The sequence below is a fragment of the Cercospora kikuchii genome (genome assembly GCF_019650295.1).
Source record: "Cercospora kikuchii DNA, contig_00009, whole genome shotgun sequence".
In the NCBI taxonomy this organism is placed as follows: Eukaryota; Fungi; Ascomycota; class Dothideomycetes; order Mycosphaerellales; family Mycosphaerellaceae; genus Cercospora; species Cercospora kikuchii.
Window position 1 is genome coordinate 926,288 of NW_025408590.1, and position 19,121 is coordinate 945,408.

General features: G+C 52.7%; 8 protein-coding genes across 8 annotated transcripts; 3 read left to right on the forward strand and 5 right to left on the reverse strand.

Annotated features, from left to right (window-relative positions):
- Positions 1-1,605: 1,605 nt before the first annotated feature.
- On the forward strand, positions 1,606-2,879 carry CKM354_001248000 (uncharacterized protein; the record flags this gene model as incomplete). Its single annotated transcript, XM_044808002.1, has 3 exons — positions 1,606-1,750; positions 1,804-2,070; positions 2,122-2,879. The coding sequence occupies 3 exons, from the start codon at positions 1,606-1,608 to the stop codon at positions 2,877-2,879; spliced, it is 1,170 nt and encodes a 389-aa protein (XP_044663937.1).
- A 1,021-nt stretch (positions 2,880-3,900) lies between these two features.
- On the forward strand, positions 3,901-4,883 carry CKM354_001248100 (uncharacterized protein; the record flags this gene model as incomplete). Its single annotated transcript, XM_044808003.1, has 2 exons — positions 3,901-3,952; positions 4,015-4,883. The coding sequence occupies 2 exons, from the start codon at positions 3,901-3,903 to the stop codon at positions 4,881-4,883; spliced, it is 921 nt and encodes a 306-aa protein (XP_044663938.1).
- Positions 4,884-4,964: 81 nt separating this feature from the next.
- CKM354_001248200 (uncharacterized protein) lies at positions 4,965-7,062 on the reverse strand (the record flags this gene model as incomplete). The annotated part of the gene is made up of 3 exons (XM_044808004.1): positions 4,965-6,569; positions 6,623-6,783; positions 6,834-7,062. The coding sequence occupies 3 exons, from the start codon at positions 7,060-7,062 to the stop codon at positions 4,965-4,967; spliced, it is 1,995 nt and encodes a 664-aa protein (XP_044663939.1).
- Positions 7,063-9,806: 2,744 nt separating this feature from the next.
- On the forward strand, positions 9,807-11,537 carry CKM354_001248300 (uncharacterized protein; the record flags this gene model as incomplete). Its single annotated transcript, XM_044808005.1, has 7 exons — positions 9,807-9,914; positions 9,972-10,013; positions 10,065-10,314; positions 10,371-10,574; positions 10,623-11,014; positions 11,067-11,378; positions 11,436-11,537. 7 exons carry the CDS (start codon positions 9,807-9,809, stop codon positions 11,535-11,537), a joined length of 1,410 nt encoding a protein of 469 aa, XP_044663940.1.
- Positions 11,538-11,734: 197 nt separating this feature from the next.
- CKM354_001248400 (uncharacterized protein) lies at positions 11,735-12,646 on the reverse strand (the record flags this gene model as incomplete). Its single annotated transcript, XM_044808006.1, has 1 exon — positions 11,735-12,646. The coding sequence occupies one exon, from the start codon at positions 12,644-12,646 to the stop codon at positions 11,735-11,737; it is 912 nt and encodes a 303-aa protein (XP_044663941.1).
- A 194-nt stretch (positions 12,647-12,840) lies between these two features.
- CKM354_001248500 (uncharacterized protein) lies at positions 12,841-15,054 on the reverse strand (the record flags this gene model as incomplete). Its single annotated transcript, XM_044808007.1, has 1 exon — positions 12,841-15,054. The coding sequence occupies one exon, from the start codon at positions 15,052-15,054 to the stop codon at positions 12,841-12,843; it is 2,214 nt and encodes a 737-aa protein (XP_044663942.1).
- Positions 15,055-16,101: 1,047 nt separating this feature from the next.
- CKM354_001248600 (uncharacterized protein) lies at positions 16,102-16,941 on the reverse strand (the record flags this gene model as incomplete). Its single annotated transcript, XM_044808008.1, has 1 exon — positions 16,102-16,941. One exon carries the CDS (start codon positions 16,939-16,941, stop codon positions 16,102-16,104), a length of 840 nt encoding a protein of 279 aa, XP_044663943.1.
- Positions 16,942-17,501: 560 nt separating this feature from the next.
- On the reverse strand, positions 17,502-18,347 carry CKM354_001248700 (uncharacterized protein; the record flags this gene model as incomplete). Its single annotated transcript, XM_044808009.1, has 1 exon — positions 17,502-18,347. One exon carries the CDS (start codon positions 18,345-18,347, stop codon positions 17,502-17,504), a length of 846 nt encoding a protein of 281 aa, XP_044663944.1.
- Between the last annotated feature and the right edge of the window lie 774 nt (positions 18,348-19,121).

Here is a 19,121-nt window from a genome sequence, read left to right on the forward strand (position 1 = left end):
GAAAGTGTAGTCAAGTTAGAGCTGTCACGGTGCCATGGAAGAAACGATGGAGCCAATCAGGCACAAGATCAACGAAAGGTCTTGGTATCAGCTGCAGCCTCGGTCTTGTTTTCTCCGCAGGCGATCACGACTTGAGTTCGGCATTTTGGCCCATGCTGAGTTGTGCACGCGAGAGGAACACCAAGACTTGGTACCTGCCATCGTAGGATGTCTTTCCATAACCAGTGACGGCCGGCATGGAAGAAAATTGAAGCCGGCGGTGCTGAGATGTCAGATTGGATTACTTATCACCTCTTTCAGGAAGTCTTGCCGTCCTGCGCACATTCTCTCATCTGTTGACTGGTTCAAGTCTGACTGGGCCAGCACTTACGTATGGTTCTCCTGTTATATAAAAGGTCGCAGCATATCTCGGGCCGGTTGCCCTAATCGATTGGCATCAAGACATGGAAATCGCGTCCCAAAATTCTGGTCGCAAGATGCTCAAAGTTTACAACAGAATGTCCTTGCGCCGTGTCCGGGCTTCCAGCATCACCGGAATTGTTTGAAGTTGATTAACCGAGCCCTTGATGGTGGACGCACGGTGTTCCAGCGGCGATCATCGACATCATGGTTTCTCCACAACTAGGACGATGCTTGGCGGATGCGCAAATGCCATACACGCGTGTGAATGTGCAGATGTCCAGATATCGCAATGCTTCAGTTGCAGTTACGCCGACGAAGTTTGCACCTATTGGACAATCCAACATCTCTCGGCCGCTCCGGACTCACTGCATAGCCAATATTGAGCTGGGCACTTCCATCCCTACATCGCCGTGCTTGGCGTTGGCCTTTTCGCCGCTCTCTGTGAAGGAGAAGATGGCGTCTTGTTCAGGTTGCAATGCTCCGGATAGGATCGCTCGGGATCACCGTGCTCGTGGCCAAGTTCTGGGCCTCAGCGCGTCGCTGCTCACTGCGGCTTTGGCATAGCCCCTGGAATTCCTCATCGAGCTCGATTAGTGAAGCACCCGGTCGATACGATGGACGCGAAGACCAGACCAAGCCATAGTCATTCAAAATAGGGACCAATGATGAAGAGTGAACTGAGGCAGGTCTGACTGTGACGAGAGAGCACAAGGGCTTCCCCATCCCCACGCGCCGGCCTCGTGCGGGCATTCGACTTGGCACGAACCTTTTCTTGGCCCGTTCGTGTCCGGTCGTCCTTTCATCTTCTCGACACACTCTGCAACTGGCGTTCCTCGTAGACATTATCGCTCAATCTTCCATCTGATTGCATCGCCCTTTGAAAGTTTGATGACTGTCGTCTTCAGCAATTATCGCATTTGGTGCCCAGCATGATGAAGGGACTTGTCTCTCTTTTCGGAGTATTTGACGGCAAGTGCAGAGTTCAAGACATGGTCCCGGCGTTTTCGCTCAGGCCCAAGCAAGCGGATTGCCAGGCCTCAGATGACAACCTGGCAGCGTGAGGACGGCAAGCATGGGGGTGCTGGCCATCGACTGCGCAGCTCGCAGCTTACTTAGGGCCGTATCCCGCCGATCGCGACGACTCCTCAATTGCGCGGAGTCGACACATGCGCAGCTGGACTTCACGTCCTCTCAATCGTCAAGATGGTTCCTCTCGAGGCCGCGATCCCGACTTTCATATGCTCCTGCCTGTCCTTTCTGGCTAGCACAGTTTTCGGCATCTTCTACATCATGTATCCGCCCGAGCGACACTTCAGACAAGCACTGATTGTGAACCTATTGGTATCTGGTATGCGATGACACCGGTCTCGAAGAAGCCGGATAAGTATTGACCCCTTGCAGATTGGATCAACTCTCTGAATAACAGCATTTCCGGCGCCGTCGTGCTGTCGAGAGTACACAAACCTGGCCCTGAGCTCTCCATTGGCCCCGCATGCACGGCAAATGGCTACATTGGACAATTCTCGGTCCAGGCGATCGACTTCAACATTCTCGTGATCTCTTTGTCAGTGCTCCTGACTGTGCGGCAACCACGATTCGTCATCGAGCCTCCGTGGTGGCAGGTGGCCTGCGTATGTGCGATTCCATGGATACCACCGATTATCACTGGTAAATTTGCAGCAAGCTCTACTGATGAGGTTGTCCGCTGACGGCAAATAGCGAACGTTGCTTTAGGTCTCGACCTCTACGGACCAGTGAGTGGTAACTGGTGTTGGATCCAAGCCAAATACTTTGGTCTGCGATATGCTTTGACGCATGGTTGGCGCATAGCCATCTTTGTCATTACCATTGCCATTTACACATATATTTACATCTACCTCATGCGCGCATACGGACGATTGGGTGTGGGTTCCAGTAGCGGCGGCACATACGACTCCTCCGGACACCCGCTCGGCACCATTGAAGACAAGCACCATCCCACAACACACGAGGAGCGAGGAGGTCGTCACATACGTGTGAGGTCCTCTATAACGACAACTTTTGGCCATCATCACGACACGCCTTGGAAGACTAAAGAGCCCAACATCGGCGAAGAGGAGTCTGAGGTGGGCAGCATTGGCAGTAATGTCAAACACGGGCATACGCCGAGCTGCAGCACCGCCAGTGACACTGCACCATTGAGCTTCGTCGGACAAACATCGCCCGCTTCCGCGAATACACGAATCTCATCAGCTGCAGCCCGACAGCGAAAGCAAGCGGTACGAAAGATGCTACTCCTCAATGGGTACCCAATCCTTTATGTCATTCTGTGGATTCCTGGTATGGCCACTCGCATCTGGGAGGCTTTTGACACTGCACCACTTTGGCTCCGAGGCATGCAAGCGAGCACGCAGTTGGTCGGCTTTGCGAATGCTTTGACCTATGCGTACAATGAGCAGCTTATCCAGAGGATTCGCCAGCCATCGGTGCATCGCTGAGAAAACAGCAGCGCACAAGTTTAGACTCTTGGATGAGACGCAGATGAAACCGTGTTGGATCTCCGAGCCTCCGACTACCTTCGTTCCCCCTTTGCAGGTCCTCTGAGAGGTGCCCCTTGAGCAACAGAGCTCAAATCAGCACTCCTGGCTCGCTAGAAAGCTGGCAACGATACCACGGCACGATCAACAGACTGGCATCATCGGTGTTCAGGAGCAGTCAGACCTGATTTCTAAACGGGCATGGCCGTTTCCCAGGCGTTGCGACACCAGGGTTCTTGCCGAGTTGCCAGGAGCCAGGATCACTCGGGAGTAGGGAAGCAGAGTTCGCATGACCGACGGGGATGAAGCTGGACGACGGGATTGTCAATCCCGATATAGGCTGATGCCTCAGCCAGAATGCTGTGCGCATTCGCAATGGAAGCCAAATGCAGGAGGACATTATTAGTGAAGATGACTGTGATACCCGAGATTAGTGAAGAGATGAAGATGATACCCCAAGCAATGTACAAGAACTACGAATTGAATAATCGCTATCAATGGCAACCTGCAAAGAGAGACATCGCAAATTGGCGTAAGCGCCAATGAACCATCAGTCGTGACTGCCCTGGTCGCTTATTTCGGCTTCGACAGCATCGGACTCTCGGTACATCGCGCTTACCCTACACTGCAGTTCTGCAGTCTGGATGCACACTGCAGTCTCTGCATTCGATTCTCTTCCACATGGTCTCGCTTTCTGTACGAAGTCACTGAACTCAGCTGCCCGCAACATCTGCGACTGACGTCGACATCTTCCGCAGACGCAGATCCCGCTTGGCTCTTGGCCTTCGCTTCTCAACAGCAAGTCAAGAGTCGCGCAGCAACCTCGTGGCAGTGACGTTGAGCGTAACCTAAGAATTCGCAGGTAACAGTCCCTTTGCGTGGCGATCATGGTGCGTTTATATACTTTGATGTCTTCGCCTTCATTGAACTTGCATAGGCGCAATCCCAACAACATCAGTCGTCGACGGACTCCTCAGAAGTCATGCAGCTCCCAGTAGGACTCAGCACATTACTCATCAGAATCATTTCCTACAGTAAGCAAAATGACACCAACCGCGTTGGCGTAGAATTTAGTTCAATTGACCGTCTCCTGCAGATATTCGGTTTGCCGCCACGGACCGAGGAAATGGAGAAGAGCCATGGAGCGGCGTCCGAGCACCCCGGGTGATTTCCCAAATTCGATTTAACACGATCAACAACCCAGCCGCTTTTGTCGGTATGCAAGAAGTTCTGAAATCACAACTTGATGATGTTGTGGCTGGGTTGAATGCGAATCGAACGACGAGTGAGCCTGAATGGGCATTTCTTGGCGTCGGGAGAGATGATGGTAAGGAAGCTGGAGAGTATAGTCCTCTGTTGTATCGCCCTTCGGTGTGGGAGTTGAAGGATTCGGAGACGATCTGGTTATCTCCTACGCCTGATGTTCCTGGATCGAAAGGCTGGGATGCGGCTGTTACCAGGGTCTTGACGATTGGGGATTTTAAGCATAGAGAGACTGGGGCATTGGTCACGGCTATGAATACGCATTTCGATCATGTGGGGACTGTGGCAAGAGAGAATTCGGCGAGGATTATTGCTGAACAAATCAACAAGCGACAGAATGCGACGGGAAGTGGTCGTGGTCGACAAAGGCCTGCGATTTTTGTTACTGGGGATTTCAATTCGGAGCCTGGACAGGAGGCGTATCAGTATCTTACGCAACCATCGTCGCCGGTCTATGATGTGCGGGAGAGTGTTCCAGAGGAACAACGATACGGCAACAGGATTGGAACGTTCAGCGGCTTCCAGGGTCAGTCTAACACTCTGATCGACTACATTTTCTTGAACAAGGCTGGACCTTGGTCTCCTCAGACCTATGCTGTTCTTGCAAATGTGTTCGACGAGGGCATCTACTACAGTGATCATCAAGCGGTGGTGACAGACGTCGAGCTGGACTTGCGCCGAGGGAGGGGTTACTCATCATGAAGCGGAGACACAGAAGCAGGATCCAGTACTGCGTATCATTGACAGTCCGTCCTAGATACATCGTCCTCCACAACATAGACCCTAAAAAGCCTTGAACTCGACAAGTCTCGTCCTCTTTCCAGCAGCCTGCGGAAACGAAACTCTCAGCTGAGATGTGCTCAGCGAAGGCCACGATACCTTCGTAATTCCGTTCGCCAATGCCTTATCTCCAAAAGCACCATTGCCCTGAATCTTCACCCAATTGTTGTTCTCAAATCGCAGAATATCATAATCCGTCGGGACAGCGAACGTGCTACCATCATCGTAGAACGCCAACTCACAACCAGTAAGCTGCGTCGCAGATCCAAAATTGATCGTATACCACTGCGTCGAAGCACCACTCGTCGCATCCGAATCCCAACCATTCGGCAACTCAGGCATGAACCAGACTCTGCCATCGATGGCATCGTGGATACGTTCCGCGTTGTTGCCGCTTGAAGCTGATCCTGACGGATTCTGTCCTCGGACGAGTTGGATCGATTTAGCGATCTGGCTTCTGTTGATAGCAGGTGCAGAAGCACTGCTGATCTGCGCTGTAACTCTGCTCAGCCGCGTAGAGGTTGCAACGACTTGGCCATCGACTTCTACGCGGAGACCTGTGCCTTGGCCGTATTTACTTCCATTAGCGTCCCATTGGATTGCGACGCTGTGTCCGTGATATGGCACATCTTGGAGACGGAAGAATTGCAGTGAGCCTTCGGGGACCATGGGGTTCACTTCGAGGGTGTTGTCTGCTCGTGGACGAAGACCGACGAGGCCGGAGATGATGAGGTCGTTGTAGCCGGAGTGGAAATAATGTGGAGAGCGAGCGAGTCCGACGATGGGGCCGGCTTTGTCGGGTTCGTAGTCTTCTTCGAGGTTGAGTTTGTTGTTCCAGTAGTGTAGTTTTGTGTATTTGCGGAGTTCGTCGAGGTAGTCTGACTTGGTGATGATGCTTTGTGTGTACTTGTTGAGTAAGTTTGCCATTGCGTAGAGGACTTGTGTGGTTTGGTAGGGCCAGACTGGTCCGTTCCATTGACACTCTCGGTTGCTGCCCTCGTAGCGGTATTGGCGCATGTAATACTGGTACGATGGCTCCACTGTGCGCATGCCGGTGGAGCCTCTGAGCTTGTTCGTGTCCTTGAGATGCTTCCAAGCTTGGTTGTACTGGTCGGTATTGTCAGGCATGGAGAACATCCATGGGATATATCCATTGAGCTCTCGGCCACGAATCGGCTGGTAGTATTGAACAAACTGATTTGTCCTCTGGTGACGATCGATGAAGTGTTCAAAGGTGGTGTTCCACATATCAGCCTGGAAGCGAGACTTGATATTGGCTGCTCGGGAACGGTAATCAGAAGCCACGTTGCCTTGACCCGCGAGGTCTGCGACGTTGGCGATAGCGAGAGCATTCGCATACATGTATGAGTTGATTGTGGGTCGGAATGCTTCGCCGCCTCCGAAGCCATCCTGTCCTCCAGATGCATCGATACTGGAGATGGTGTACTCGGTCGCATCGGCGAGCGGCTCGCGCCAGTAAAGGCCTTTGGAAGTATCCAGGGCATCATTCCATTGCTGGAAGAGGTTGGTCATGGCATTGAGATGAGTAGTAATCGCACCCCTGTCACCGTCGACGAGATATCGTTCCCAGACACTGTCTGCCATCCACTGGGCGAAACGTTAGTCGACAGTCTTGCAAGGAGCCAAAATTTGCCACTCACGTCTGTAAAGTGACGATCGTTGCCGCCATTGTACATATGTCGAATGTAATCATCAGCATAACGACGATCGCGCAACCATCGGCCTTCACCCAAGTGGAATCCAGTGGCATCGTTCAATGTTGCCCAAGGCTCAAGTTGCCACCCCACGTCGTCGAGGAACTCTGCATCTTGCATAAGCCAATGTCCGCCTGTTCTCTGATCTCATTCTCACCTGTCGAAACATATCCCCGCTGTCCAAGATCCCTCTGATGAGCCCGGAAAATCTTCCATCGGTAGTAATACACATCCTGAATCTCGGCGTCGGAAGCCTCAAAGTATGGAATCTTGTCTCTGTACCACGCAGCATCATTGCCAAAGTAGCGATTGGCCAAGCCGTTGGTATCAAGTGCTGCAAGCGCAGTCCCGGTAACGAGACCGACTGTCAGTATGCCACGACGCATGCTGGGCAATTGAAAATAGCAAGTGTCAGGATTCTAATGATGCTCAATGTCTGTTCAAGATATTGTTATATCTGTGTTTCAATAATTCTTCCAGTAAACCATGCCAAGAGTCCTTTACCCGGAATAGCAACATACTCAAATTTCTCCGATTGCTTGTTGCTCCACCACATGCTTTGCGTTGCGCCACATGAGGCAAGTCAAGAAGTGTATAGCACACTTGACTCCGCAAAAAGAAGAGCAAATGTGGGGCTCCGCATTGGATTGTACTGCAACACCCTCTTTACCCACCGGACGCTAAGACCGTGTTTGCAACGAAGTGGGTACGAGTGCCTCGTGACTGATGACACCCATCGATGCTCCGGAGGGCAGCCAATGCTTGGGTTGGTAGTGCATTGATGTGAATTAGTCCGTCGCTGAATACACTCCGCAAGACGCGACGGACAGTGTCTTCGAGAACAAGTAGGAGATATGCTGCCCGCATACTTACTCAAGTACCGCCCGTCCAGTCGTCAATGAATGACGAGGTCGAACCACTGATTCAGCAGCAATGGTCGCTTGCATCCTGAGGAACTGCTTCATTCGAAATGATGCAGAGCAAGAAAAGAGCCATACTTCACTATCCAGAAGCCATGTCTTGTCAACCTCTTGGATCTAATTGAATTCTTCCGCTCAGCTGCTTTCTTCACACTAACCCGATGCACCGAAATTTTCTCGTCGACGAAATGGCAAGCCACGCTTCAACAGATTCGCTCTCATACTTGCGCTCCGTATCGCAAAGGACAGCTGGCTCCAAATCGCCTCTCTGCGCGAAGAATTTCCATAGCGGTCGATCCAGAGCACGAAGAAGACCGGTATTAGACTGGAACCTGTCTACTCGAACAATTTTTTCCAAAGCGGTCGATCCAGAGCACGAAGATAGCGGAAATTGACTGGCATCTGATCCGTGGCACCATGGAGCGACAGTCAAACCGAAGCTGTGAATCGGCACGATTCTCGCATCACAATGCATCCAGGTATTCTGCATCTGCAGGCTGGTATGCCTGCAAAGTATACTGCGTTGCTGATTGTATGCTGCGTAGGAGAGAAGTGAAGTTTCAAGTGTTATCTTTCGGCATTTTCGTCATCCTCACAGCACCTCTCGTTGCTGACCGCTGGTCCATGGATCGAGAACAGCACTGGGTGGCGAATCCTGGGGATGATCTTGAAACGCCGTGGCCACCTTGAAGAATTGCGCGTGTTGGATATTTCGAGTATTCTGTCACGAGGCAATTTGCCTATCTTGCCTTGGGACCAAATCGGATCGCGACCAGGAAAGTTGTACTTCGGTGTGGTATTCCAAGACACCTCGGCATCGCCGAGCGAAACCTTCTATTCCCAGGCCATGCTTGCCTCGTAAGGCTGGATCGGATCGTGAGCTTGGCAGGGCAGCAATGGGTAGGACCGGATGCTACGCGACAAAAAGTCACGTTCAAGCGCATCTGGCTGCCTATCTGGCCTCACGTCTTTCTGACAGTCGTTTCAGCCTTGCAGAAGCTGCTGCGACGCTGCCATCCAGGGCGTTCGTGTCATTGGATTACGGCGCTTTTTCCGGTGCGCGTAACCTGGTCCGGACGGTCTCTCACCCCGGCCAAGCGCCAGATAAGGCAGCTGAAGCGCAATTCGACTGTGCCTCATTCATCACGAGCGTTCCTACGACGAATCGGCTGGCGGTACGTAGGATGCTGCTAATAATCCCTCAAACTTTGTATGCAAAAGTATGGCGCATAGAGTCGGGTCTTGAGCGTACAGTAGTGCTTATACAGTTTCGATGTGTTGCGGTCGCTGACGTAACAGAGTCACGGATCAACCCAAGTCCTTCTACAGGAACGTCCGTTAATGTGCATTCGTCCGCGTCCATTCAGCGTACCGATGACGACCGTTGTCATGGCAAGCATATCCTACCAACCAGCCATTTCCATGTCGCTCACGCGCCCACTGGAGGCGTCTTGTGGAGTCATGTTGCCGGAGAGTAATCAATCTTGCAATACGATCCAGCATGCTAGCCTTCCTTTCGAAGTTCTAGCTTCCTTCTAGCCCATTCACAAACGGGTTTGCCAAGTTGCCAAAGCATGACTGCAGGAATGTTGGTTTGTGAAGGGATCCCTGCTCCCACGCAGTCAGGCCATTAGCAACAACCATTGGAACGACAAAATTTCTCATTGACGTCCGTCGCGCTCTAATTCGTCAAGCATTCGCCACCGGAATAGAAATGGAGAGCACGCGCAAAATATGATGATCCACAGAGAGATATGCTGCTGCGCACGAATTGGTGACTTCGTATCTACCGCGGTGATTTGGCCCACGAAACCAACGAGCGAGACCGAGCCGAAGTCGGTTCATGAGGGCGACACGGTGGCAGCACCCTGGTAATTTCCTTGGCAGTATATGGGGGAGGCTCGAGCATGGGTATTTTCTGTAGGTTCCACTTGTTCTTGAGACCTGACGCATCGGCGTGCATAAGAAACTGGATCTGTGAAGGCGGATTAGTGCACGGGCACGCGCTGTGCAGCAGTCGCGTGTCCGTCTATAGCCGTCCCCGTGGGCGGCAATTACTATCATGTAATAGCCCCATATGGCTTGCGGCATATTCATGGCATCGCAAACAGGCATCATGGAATGTCTATTTGAGCACGGCCAGTCCTGCAGATTTGTTCTGGTTCTTCAGTGCCCTTCAATAACACTCATACGATACCACCCGCGCCAACATGTACGGGGACGAGAAGAAAGTCAATGGTGAGGACCTTCACCAAGTCACCACAGCAGGCTATGGTGACGTGGAGGATCTGTCCAAGCCAACCAGAGAAGTCGATGCTGTACGAACGCACCACAACCAGCATTGCGATTGAGGCATGAACTGATCGGTACTCCAGGTCTTCGGTGAACTCTCTGAAGATGGCCCAAACTACAAGGATGTGAGTAGCCACGGTGCTCGCGATGCTGCGAGAGTACTGACAAAGGTGTAGGTCGGCTGGATCGGCACTATCATTCTGATGATGAAGACCCAAATCGGTCTCGGTGTCCTTGGTATCCCATCTGCGCTCCACTCCCTCGGCATGGTCCCTGGCGTAATCATCCTCCTCATTATCGGTACCATGACAACCTGGACAGGCTACATGGTTGGTCAATTCAAGCTTCGTCATCCAGAAGTGTACGGAATCGACGAGGCCGGTAAGATCATGGGCGGCAAGATTGGTCGTGAGATCTTGTACTGGGGTGAGTGTCTGCAACGGTGTCTCTCGATGCGATGTTGGCTAATCGCTGAGCGACAGGCTTCAATGTGTACTTCATCTTCTTGGCTGCGTCTGCGATGATCGGTATCTCGATCGGTCTGAACTCTCTCTCATCGCACGGTGCCTGCACCGCCATCTTTGTTGTGGTAGCTGCCCTTATTGGCTTCGGCTTTGGTAGCATCCAGACTCTCGGCAAGGTCTCGTGGATTGCGTGGGTCGGCGTTGCTGGTATTCTCACAGCTGGTATGTTGAAGTGACCTGCACTTGCGGGACAAAGCTGACATCAGGCAGTCTTCACGCTCACCATTGCTGTTGGCGTTCAGGACCGACCTGCGGCGGCACCACAGACTGGTCCATTCACTTCTGACTTCAAGGTCTGGGGAGATCCAACATTCGCTGAGGCCATGTCTGCCGTTTCGACCATCGTCTTCGCCTTTGCTGGTTCTCCAGCTTTCTTCTCGATCGCCTCTGAGATGCGCAACCCTCGCGACTTTACGAAGTCGCTTTTCGTTGCGCAAGCATGCGTGTCGCTGGTTTACCTTGTCATTGGTGTCGTCGTGTACTACTACTGCGGCTCGTATGTCGCTTCGCCCGCTCTCGGATCTGCTGGTGTTACCATGAAGAAGGTCTGCTATGGGCTGGCACTGCCCGGCTTGATTGCCAGTGGCATGCTCTTCGTTCATGTAAGCTCGTTGTTCAATACTAGACATGGGACCTGCAACTGACATTTTCCAGTTGCCAGCAAAGAGCTTCTTCATGCGTTTCATGCGCAAGAGCGAGCATCTTACCAAGAACACACCAATTCACTGGATGGCATGGCTGGGCTGCACCGGAGGCGTCGTGATTGTCGGCTACCTCATTGGAAGTGGTATCCCAGTCTTCAACGAGCTCATCTCCCTCATCGGCGCAGTGTTCGCCACATTCATGTCTTTCCACCCCATGGGCTGCATGTGGTTCTACGACAACTGGAACAGGAGTGATCGCAACATGAAGTGGAGGCTTGGTGCCGCTTGGGCTGCCTTCATTCTCATTGCTGGCACATTCATGGTAAGTTGCATTGTGCAATTGCTGTTCACTGCAACGTGTCCGCTAACACTTTCGCAGATGATTGGCGGCACGTACGGTTCGGTGCTCGGTATCATAAACTCCAAGGAGCGTACCTCGCCGTGGTCTTGCGCGGATAACTCCAACTCAAAGGCGGGTTAGAGCGCACAGCACGCAACCTGAGCCCCACTATCAAATGCTGGTACGCAGACATGAGTGGTTTTCCAGTCCATAGATTATATCCCAGCAGTGCCTTTGCATGACTTGGAAGCCAACCAGAGCCTTGATTACAGCAGAACACTGTATTATACCGCAGTCGCGGATAAACAATGCATATAGACGAGCATGGAAAAGAACTTTCAGGCTTCAGTCGTGTCTCGAGGGAAAGTCGTGAACGCCGCCAAGATGGTGTTCGCATCTTCGCGACACAGTGTCATGCGATCTCTTGCGGCTATGTCGTCGACGACATCCTGTACTTGTTCTTGGACAGCCTGGACGATCTCGTCCAGCTGGGATCTTGTCTGGCCGGGCCGCCAAAAGGTGCCCATATCTTCGAAGATGACGCGCTTTTCACGACTCTTGGCTCTCAGATCGATGAGCCAATCGGTGTATCCATTGCCAGCAGACCTAGAACCAGGAGGGGCAGGCAGCAATGTCCACACCTGCAGTCGCCTGACTTGTTCCAAGAAAACGAGAGGTGCCTTTTCGAAGAAGAGACTTGTCACTTCGTCCAAGCGCGGACTCTGTCCTGGATTCTGCGGTTCCACGAAACTTTGTCTCGCCCAGGAGCACATGAACATTCGTTCTCGGAAGAATATTGACGCAGCTTCTTGTCGTATCATCTTGCTGACGGAGGTGATGGGCGGCGCCACGCTGAAAGGTCCGAATTTGGCCCCCAAGGATGTCTTGTAGGACTGATAGATACGCAGCCGGAGCTCTGCGGGAAGGTCCAGGAAACGATCAAATGTCGTGCCTTGATCATCGGCGAGCTCGAGTGAGGCGATCATGCCCGCCCGGTTGTTCGATGACCTGAGCAAGCGGATGCCGCGTTCTTCACAGAACTTTCGCAGTTCCTCTTCACGGCACTCGTCGTAGATAAGCAAGCCTCGCTGTCTGCGCGACTCGATCGCGAAATGTCTGTCGGCAGGCAGGAGGTCTTCGTTGTTCTGTTTGGAAACATCATCGTCGGGGAGTTGGATTTTCACCTTCCAGTAATTCTTCTCGGCGAGAGTGTAGCCACCCCAAGAAGGCTCGTAGCAGTACTGCACCATTGCATCTCTCGTTCGTAGTGCGAGTGTTGTGGTGACACAAGTTGCAATGCAGAAGAGGAGGGAAGCCGTACTCCAACCGGGATGAGATCAGGCAGCCACGCGGTTCTTGGCGTCACGACGCGCCCTATAACTGTGGAAGTCACGAAACGGGAAGTCTACCACGAGCACCATTACCGATTTATCCAACACGCTCATCAGTCGACTCCTCTCGGCTGTCGCCTCTCCACAACAAAACCGCGCTCTACTGGCCGCCGATGCGGTGACATTAGGCGCACTCCGCCCAGTACCCGGCGCCGCGTCTTGGTCTCCTTCATCTGCTCGAATCCTCCCGTCTTGGACCGCGTGTCGCTGCCGAGAAACATCAGAGAGCCCACCAGCGCGATGCCAGCCGGCGCTGCGGCGAAGATGAAGGAGCACTGGTATCCGACAAGCACGTCATGGCCGTCCCCATACGCCTCCATCTCGACCGTGCCGGCGATGCCAATACCTGTGCTCAGCCCATAGCTCAGCGCCGCGTGCAGCAGAGTGACGGCGATGCTCTGATACTCCTGCTCCAAGCTCTCCACTTCAATTGCCCGACCCGCGGCTTGTGCCAGGGTCCCGCACAATGCAATCATGCACGCGGCAGGAAAAATCATGGCCCAAAACGTCACATCGCTGGGCGCCGCTGCGAGTAGGGTGTTGGCAAGAATGAGTGCGAGGTTGACGCCGGCCAACAAGTACTTCGCCGACGCCCATGTCAAAAGCCGGGACGAGGCGAATGTCGTCGCTACTGACAATACTGTGATAGGCTGATAATTTGCGCCACTCTCGATGAGACTGTATTTTCGAATTTGTGTGCCAAAGAGCCCAAAATACCAGAGGAAGACACCCAGGGACAAGCTGGAGCACAAAACCATGAACGAAGTCCTGGGGAGGTGCCGCGATCGCCATAGGCCGACAGGCAGCACTGGATTGGACGCGATCCTTGTCTCCCAGAAGAAAAAGGACAGCAGGTGGCCCAATGCAATGGGAATGAGGACGTAGATGTACGCTTCATCCCAGCCCACAACTCGTGCCTGATTGAACACGAAGTTGAACAGGCAAAGGCCCGCGATTCCGAGATAGCTTCCGATCAGATCGATTCTAGCCCGGGAGCGAAGTGGGCTGTCTCGAGGTACTGTGGCCAAAGCAAGAAAGAGGAGCATCGCGCCGCAGCAAGCTGGTGCTATGAAGCTCCATTTCCACGCGGTGAGTTGCACGATCATTGCAGATAGCACGCATGATGTGGTGGTGCCAATGAGCGCCATCGCTCCCATGAGACTGAGCGCCAGGGCTCTTTTCCTTCCAGCCGGCATGAAGACAACGACCAATGCAATCGCATTCGAGGTCACGAAAGCGGCTCCAATGCCCGCAAATGCTCTCAAGATGCATAAAGCCGTGACACTTGGTGCAAAGGCACAGCTCAGCTGAAAGGCTATCCAGAAAGTGCAAGCAGCCAAGAGCATCAGTCTGTGACCACAAGCTGAGCCAAATTGATGTCCGAGCAGCGAGAATGCTGCATGTGTTAACGGATATGAGGCTGCGATCCATGCTGCGTCCGCCATGGTCTTCGCCCGGTCGTGCTCTGGTAGCACTTGGCTTGAGCGGTCAGTGGCATGCAATATTGAGCTTGATAGCGAAACTGCGGTGGCCAACCCTTGACCGTACGGATAGAATAACAGGGCCTGGAAAAGGCACAGAGTGGCTGTAAGTAGCATTTCACTGCTTCGCCAAGGAGCCTCTACAACCACATCTCCGCCACCTTCGGTCGGCGCCATGGCTGTTCTGCGAGAGGATACCCCTCGCGATTGATCGCCCGAGAGTCCACTAGTGGCGATCAATATGCTTCCATGCACGCTTTTGACTGGCACAGCCTTTCGTTGCTGCCCACTCCAGTGTCGCGGTTGTCCACTTGCTGTTTGCGCCAGTGGAGACAGACCTTCGCCTAGAGGCACTTCCTCCAGAGCTGTGCCTTGCGTTCTAGCTAAGGAAATTTGGCTGTCCAGACTGTCGATCCAACAATCGATTCGGTCCTGCCTCATTCGCATCATGTTCATCTGATCGGCCCAATCGGCAGCCATGGACTCCGCACTAGGAGACTTTGGACGCCCCACCCGACCGTAAGCCGGCATGAGAGACGCTGGAAGCCCTTGGAAGTAGTTTGCGGACTGTCGACTACGTGATCGAGTCATCGGGGAGTGATTGCACTGGAAAGCATCGTATGCGGCTTCATCCTGAGAGTAGGGACTTTGGCGAATCGCATCTGGCCCGAGGAAGACGTGAGCGAACGCAGGATGAACGCCCGAGAGTTCTGGTATCGGTCCCGATTCAGAGCATTCGAGCTGGTGTCTGTCTTCATCGTACTCAGCTGACGTGCGCAGAGGCATCCTCTTCGAGCTGCTCCAAGGCGTATGACCTTCGCAGCAATGTCATCAGTACTAGTACCACGAACCTACACGGTGACAGAGAAGCAGAACAGAGATCCCGCTCTCGCAAATCATCGATGCCTCGGCCAATCTCGCCTTGTCGACTTTCCTGCTATAACGGGCGAAATGTCACTCCAACCTTATGTGCTCCATTCGTCAAGGATGTATTGATCAAAGTTGTCTTCTGGAACATTGACATCGACCAGGATAATTTCAAGGCCGACATTGACTCGCAGCCTGGTCGGTGTCACTATTCCCGACAGTTTACCAAACTAGGATGTCTAGCCGGGCTTCTATGTGATGATCAGATTGCATATAGGCCGATGTGTTGAGGCACAAGCCATCTAGTGCTCAGAGAAGCTTTCGTCTGACCAGGAATAGCTGCCCTGTGCTCGCTCTATAAGAAACTTGGATTACTTGGCTCATCTGCACTGCCCAGTATAGGTATTTGATCACGCTCGTGCAATCTACGCTAATGGTGCGGTGCCGCGAACGCTAAGAAGCTCTGGGCATGAATTTGATGGATTATCCGGCCAAGCACAGTTTGGAGAGCACTCGTGACTGCGACGAGTGGATGCGATCGCAGCCACTGATGAGCGTTGTTGCCTGTCACCGACGCAGGACCGACTGATAGCAAGCGGACATGCTCATACAGAGGCCTGAGCGCGAGGGTATGACTCCCCGCTTTCGACATTGTCATTGTGGATACTGCGTTATGGTATGCAGCAGATCTACGACCTCTGCTTTTGCCCATCGCAAGAGATACAGTGCATTTCTGTACAGTGCGGTGCTATCGCGTTGAAGGCAAGTAGAGTGACAGGCTCGGCTCCCTTGCCCTAATTCGTTGGCGCGTCCTTTCTTTCGCCAGATTGCCGAGTGATGTTGGCAGAACAGGTCGACTCTGTGCCCGCCCCTCTCATGAGGGCATACGCTGGCTTGTGATCCGAAACCAAGACAGGAACCTCACTTGCGCGCCGCATCCACAGGAATGCTAATCGTCCACCTTCTTCAGTCACCCATTCCATGAACAGTGCATGGCGAAGCAGACCTCGAGCTCGTCGGCGAAGAGCTCTCCGACACAAGGAAGCTCCCCTTCCTCTCACCACTTTTCCCTCCCTTCTCCGTCTTCGTCGTCCGTCCTCTCTCCAGAATCGCCAAGATCGAAGCCATCGTCAACAGTTCCAACGACTGCTCCATATCACAATAAATTTCCAACACCGCCCCTCCAGAAAGTTTCGTCCGATACTCCGCCAGCGGCTCCGCAGAAATCGCATCCATCAATTCGAAATCTTTCAAAGCATCCCCTTTCCCATATCCACCTTTCCCACACCCATTCAACCACGACTCCTTCTCCCTCCACCTCAGCACCCTCTCATTCGCATTAAACGTCCAGATCCCAGTACTATTCTGCACAACAGGTAACCATACTGTAGCACCTTTCTCGGGATTCCCGACGAAGATATGACATTCTCTTCTTCCGGCTTTTGTTCCGGCTACGATTTCTCGGCCCGGTAGTGCGGCGATTGTTATCATGGGTCTTCGTCCGGGTCGTTGGGTTTTGCGTTTTATGGTGTAGGGTTGGAGACCGGAGTTGTGGCAGTGGACTTCTTTAATGTCTTCGGTGCTGGGGAGGATTGTGAAGGTTCTTTGAGGAGTTGGGAGGAGGTCGTGTGGGGAGAAGATTATTGGGAGGGCGGTTGTTGTTGTTGAGAGGCTTCGGGAGCGGTGGTCTTGGGATTCACATTGGTATTGGGATCGAGGTTGTGGTGGGTTGGGGAATTTGTGGAGGATGTTGGTGCTGTGGTTATGGTGGTCTTCTGTTGGGGAGAGGAGGGCTGTTTCTGTCATTGTCGCGAAAAGTTGATGTTCTACTGTTCGTCGTTGCTGTTGGCTTCTCTGCAAATGTCGTGAGTACGCTCTTCTGCCTCTCGGACAAAATCGATCAGCGGATCGTGAGCTTCGTGCGGAGTAGTTCTTTTCTTCTCTCAATAAACTCCAATGTCAAAGTATCTTCATACTTCCGCCTCGTCATTATCATTTGACTGTACCCAAGGGTCTAGCGGGTAGCAAGGAGGCACACCAATTGCGTAGTGACGCTTGACTGGAATGTCGCAATGTGCGCGTTTCCGATGCGACAGGGATGTCGATGTGTGACAGGTGGTCGAGACCTTTACAAGGGTCTATATGCAGATTGTGCCGCTTTCTATATGACGTGCTTTAGCTTTGTGATCTATGGCCTTCACAGTGATCGTCATCAAACTCTCGTTCTAATTTTGACATTGCTTCCATTTGCAAGGCGGATGTCTGCCCGTGTCGTGGTGTGTGCCGTGATGAGTGGTGGCATCTGTTCATGTTCAGTTCAGCGAGATCAATTCGGGCGCCGATCGACGATGAGTGGGTGCACATGCTCAGTTGAACACCACAGTCTTGGTGCCGTTCAAGAATAATCTCTTCTCCGCCCACCACTTGACTGCCGCAGCCAAGGTCTGGCTTTCAACATTACTGCCCTCTTCCACCAATTCCTTCGGATCCATGCTGTGGTCTACTCTCGCAATTCTTTGCTCAATAATTGGTCCCTCATCCAGATCGGCAGTAACAAAATGTGCAGTTGCTCCGATGATCTTCACTCCGCGGTCGTACGCCTGGTGGTAAGGCTTGGCGCCTTTGAAGGAGGGCAAGAAAGAATGATGAATGTTGATGATCTTGCCGGACATGGCTTCGCAAAGCGTGGGAGACAACACTTGCATGTATCGGGCCAGGACGATGAGATCGACGTTGTGTGATTTCACAAGCTCCAAGATTTTGCCTTCTTGCTCTGCTTTGGTGTCCTTGGTTACGGGCAAGTGGTGGAAGGGCACATTGTAGCTCTTAGCCAGGTTCTCAAACTCAGGATGATTGGACACAATCGCTGGGATCTCAATGTTCAATTGTCCTGTACTCTGGCGAAATAGGAGGTCGTTCAATGCGTGTCCGATCTTAGAGACCATGATGAGGACTTTCGGCTTGTGCGAACGAGGCACAATGTCGTATTGCATCTTCAAATCAGATGCCAGTTCACCAAATGGCTCGGCGAGGTGTTGTGTAGAGTCGGCATGGCCGAAATGGATTCGCATGAAGAACTTCTGCTGCTCAACATCGGAGTACTGCTGCAGGTCCAAAATGTTCAAGTTATGCTTAGCCAAAACTCCAGTCACAGTATGGATAATTCCAGGCTTATCCGGGCACGACAATGTGAGAATGTGATCTTTCGTCATATCTGATAACGATGTCTTGTTTGACTGTTTCTTGATGGCGTATCCTGCTCGTCCAATAGTGCGAAGTCCTTGCGCGGCGAAGCTCGTAGTTGGTGTTGCTGTTGACAGTGTTGAAAGTCGTGCAGCAGCCCGGAAAGCGGCCATTAATCTTCACTCAAGTGTTGAACTGATGATCGTGACAACTGTGTCCTTTGGGACGTCTCCGTGGTGATTCATTGTCGTACGTCTTGGCCCTCGCACGAGCCATCTGCCGAAAGTTTTCACCTCCGACAACGGGCCACAATGGCTTTCTTGCTTATGCCGACAAGGTGAAACTGCGGGCGACGACAAAGTTCTGTCGATGACATGTTGGACAACAGTGAGCAGCAGAATCAAAGAGACGATTGGGATGAGTGAGACGAGATGGAGTAAGTGCTGTGTTCGATGCGTAGCTGCCTGAAGCGATAGTTGGCCGCTGCCCCGATCCTGGCCGCCCTCGGCCGATCACAAGTGGTGCATCGATGTCCCATCAATAGCACCACACGACGTTCCTACGTGCTACAGCAAGATGTCCCACGCCAGCTTGCACCAGAGTTGACAATTCACCGGAAGATTCTCGATGAACTTTCTCTCGTCCCAAAAGGAAAGCACTACCGCAGCGTATCCGATCCATGTCAGAGCAGTTGCTATGGCTGAAGGAGGATGAACGCCTTGAGGACCGACGAGCTGTGATGGCATCACCGCGTGTTCGAACACGATCTTGAGAGTTTGATAGTCTCTCCTGAGGTAGAAAAG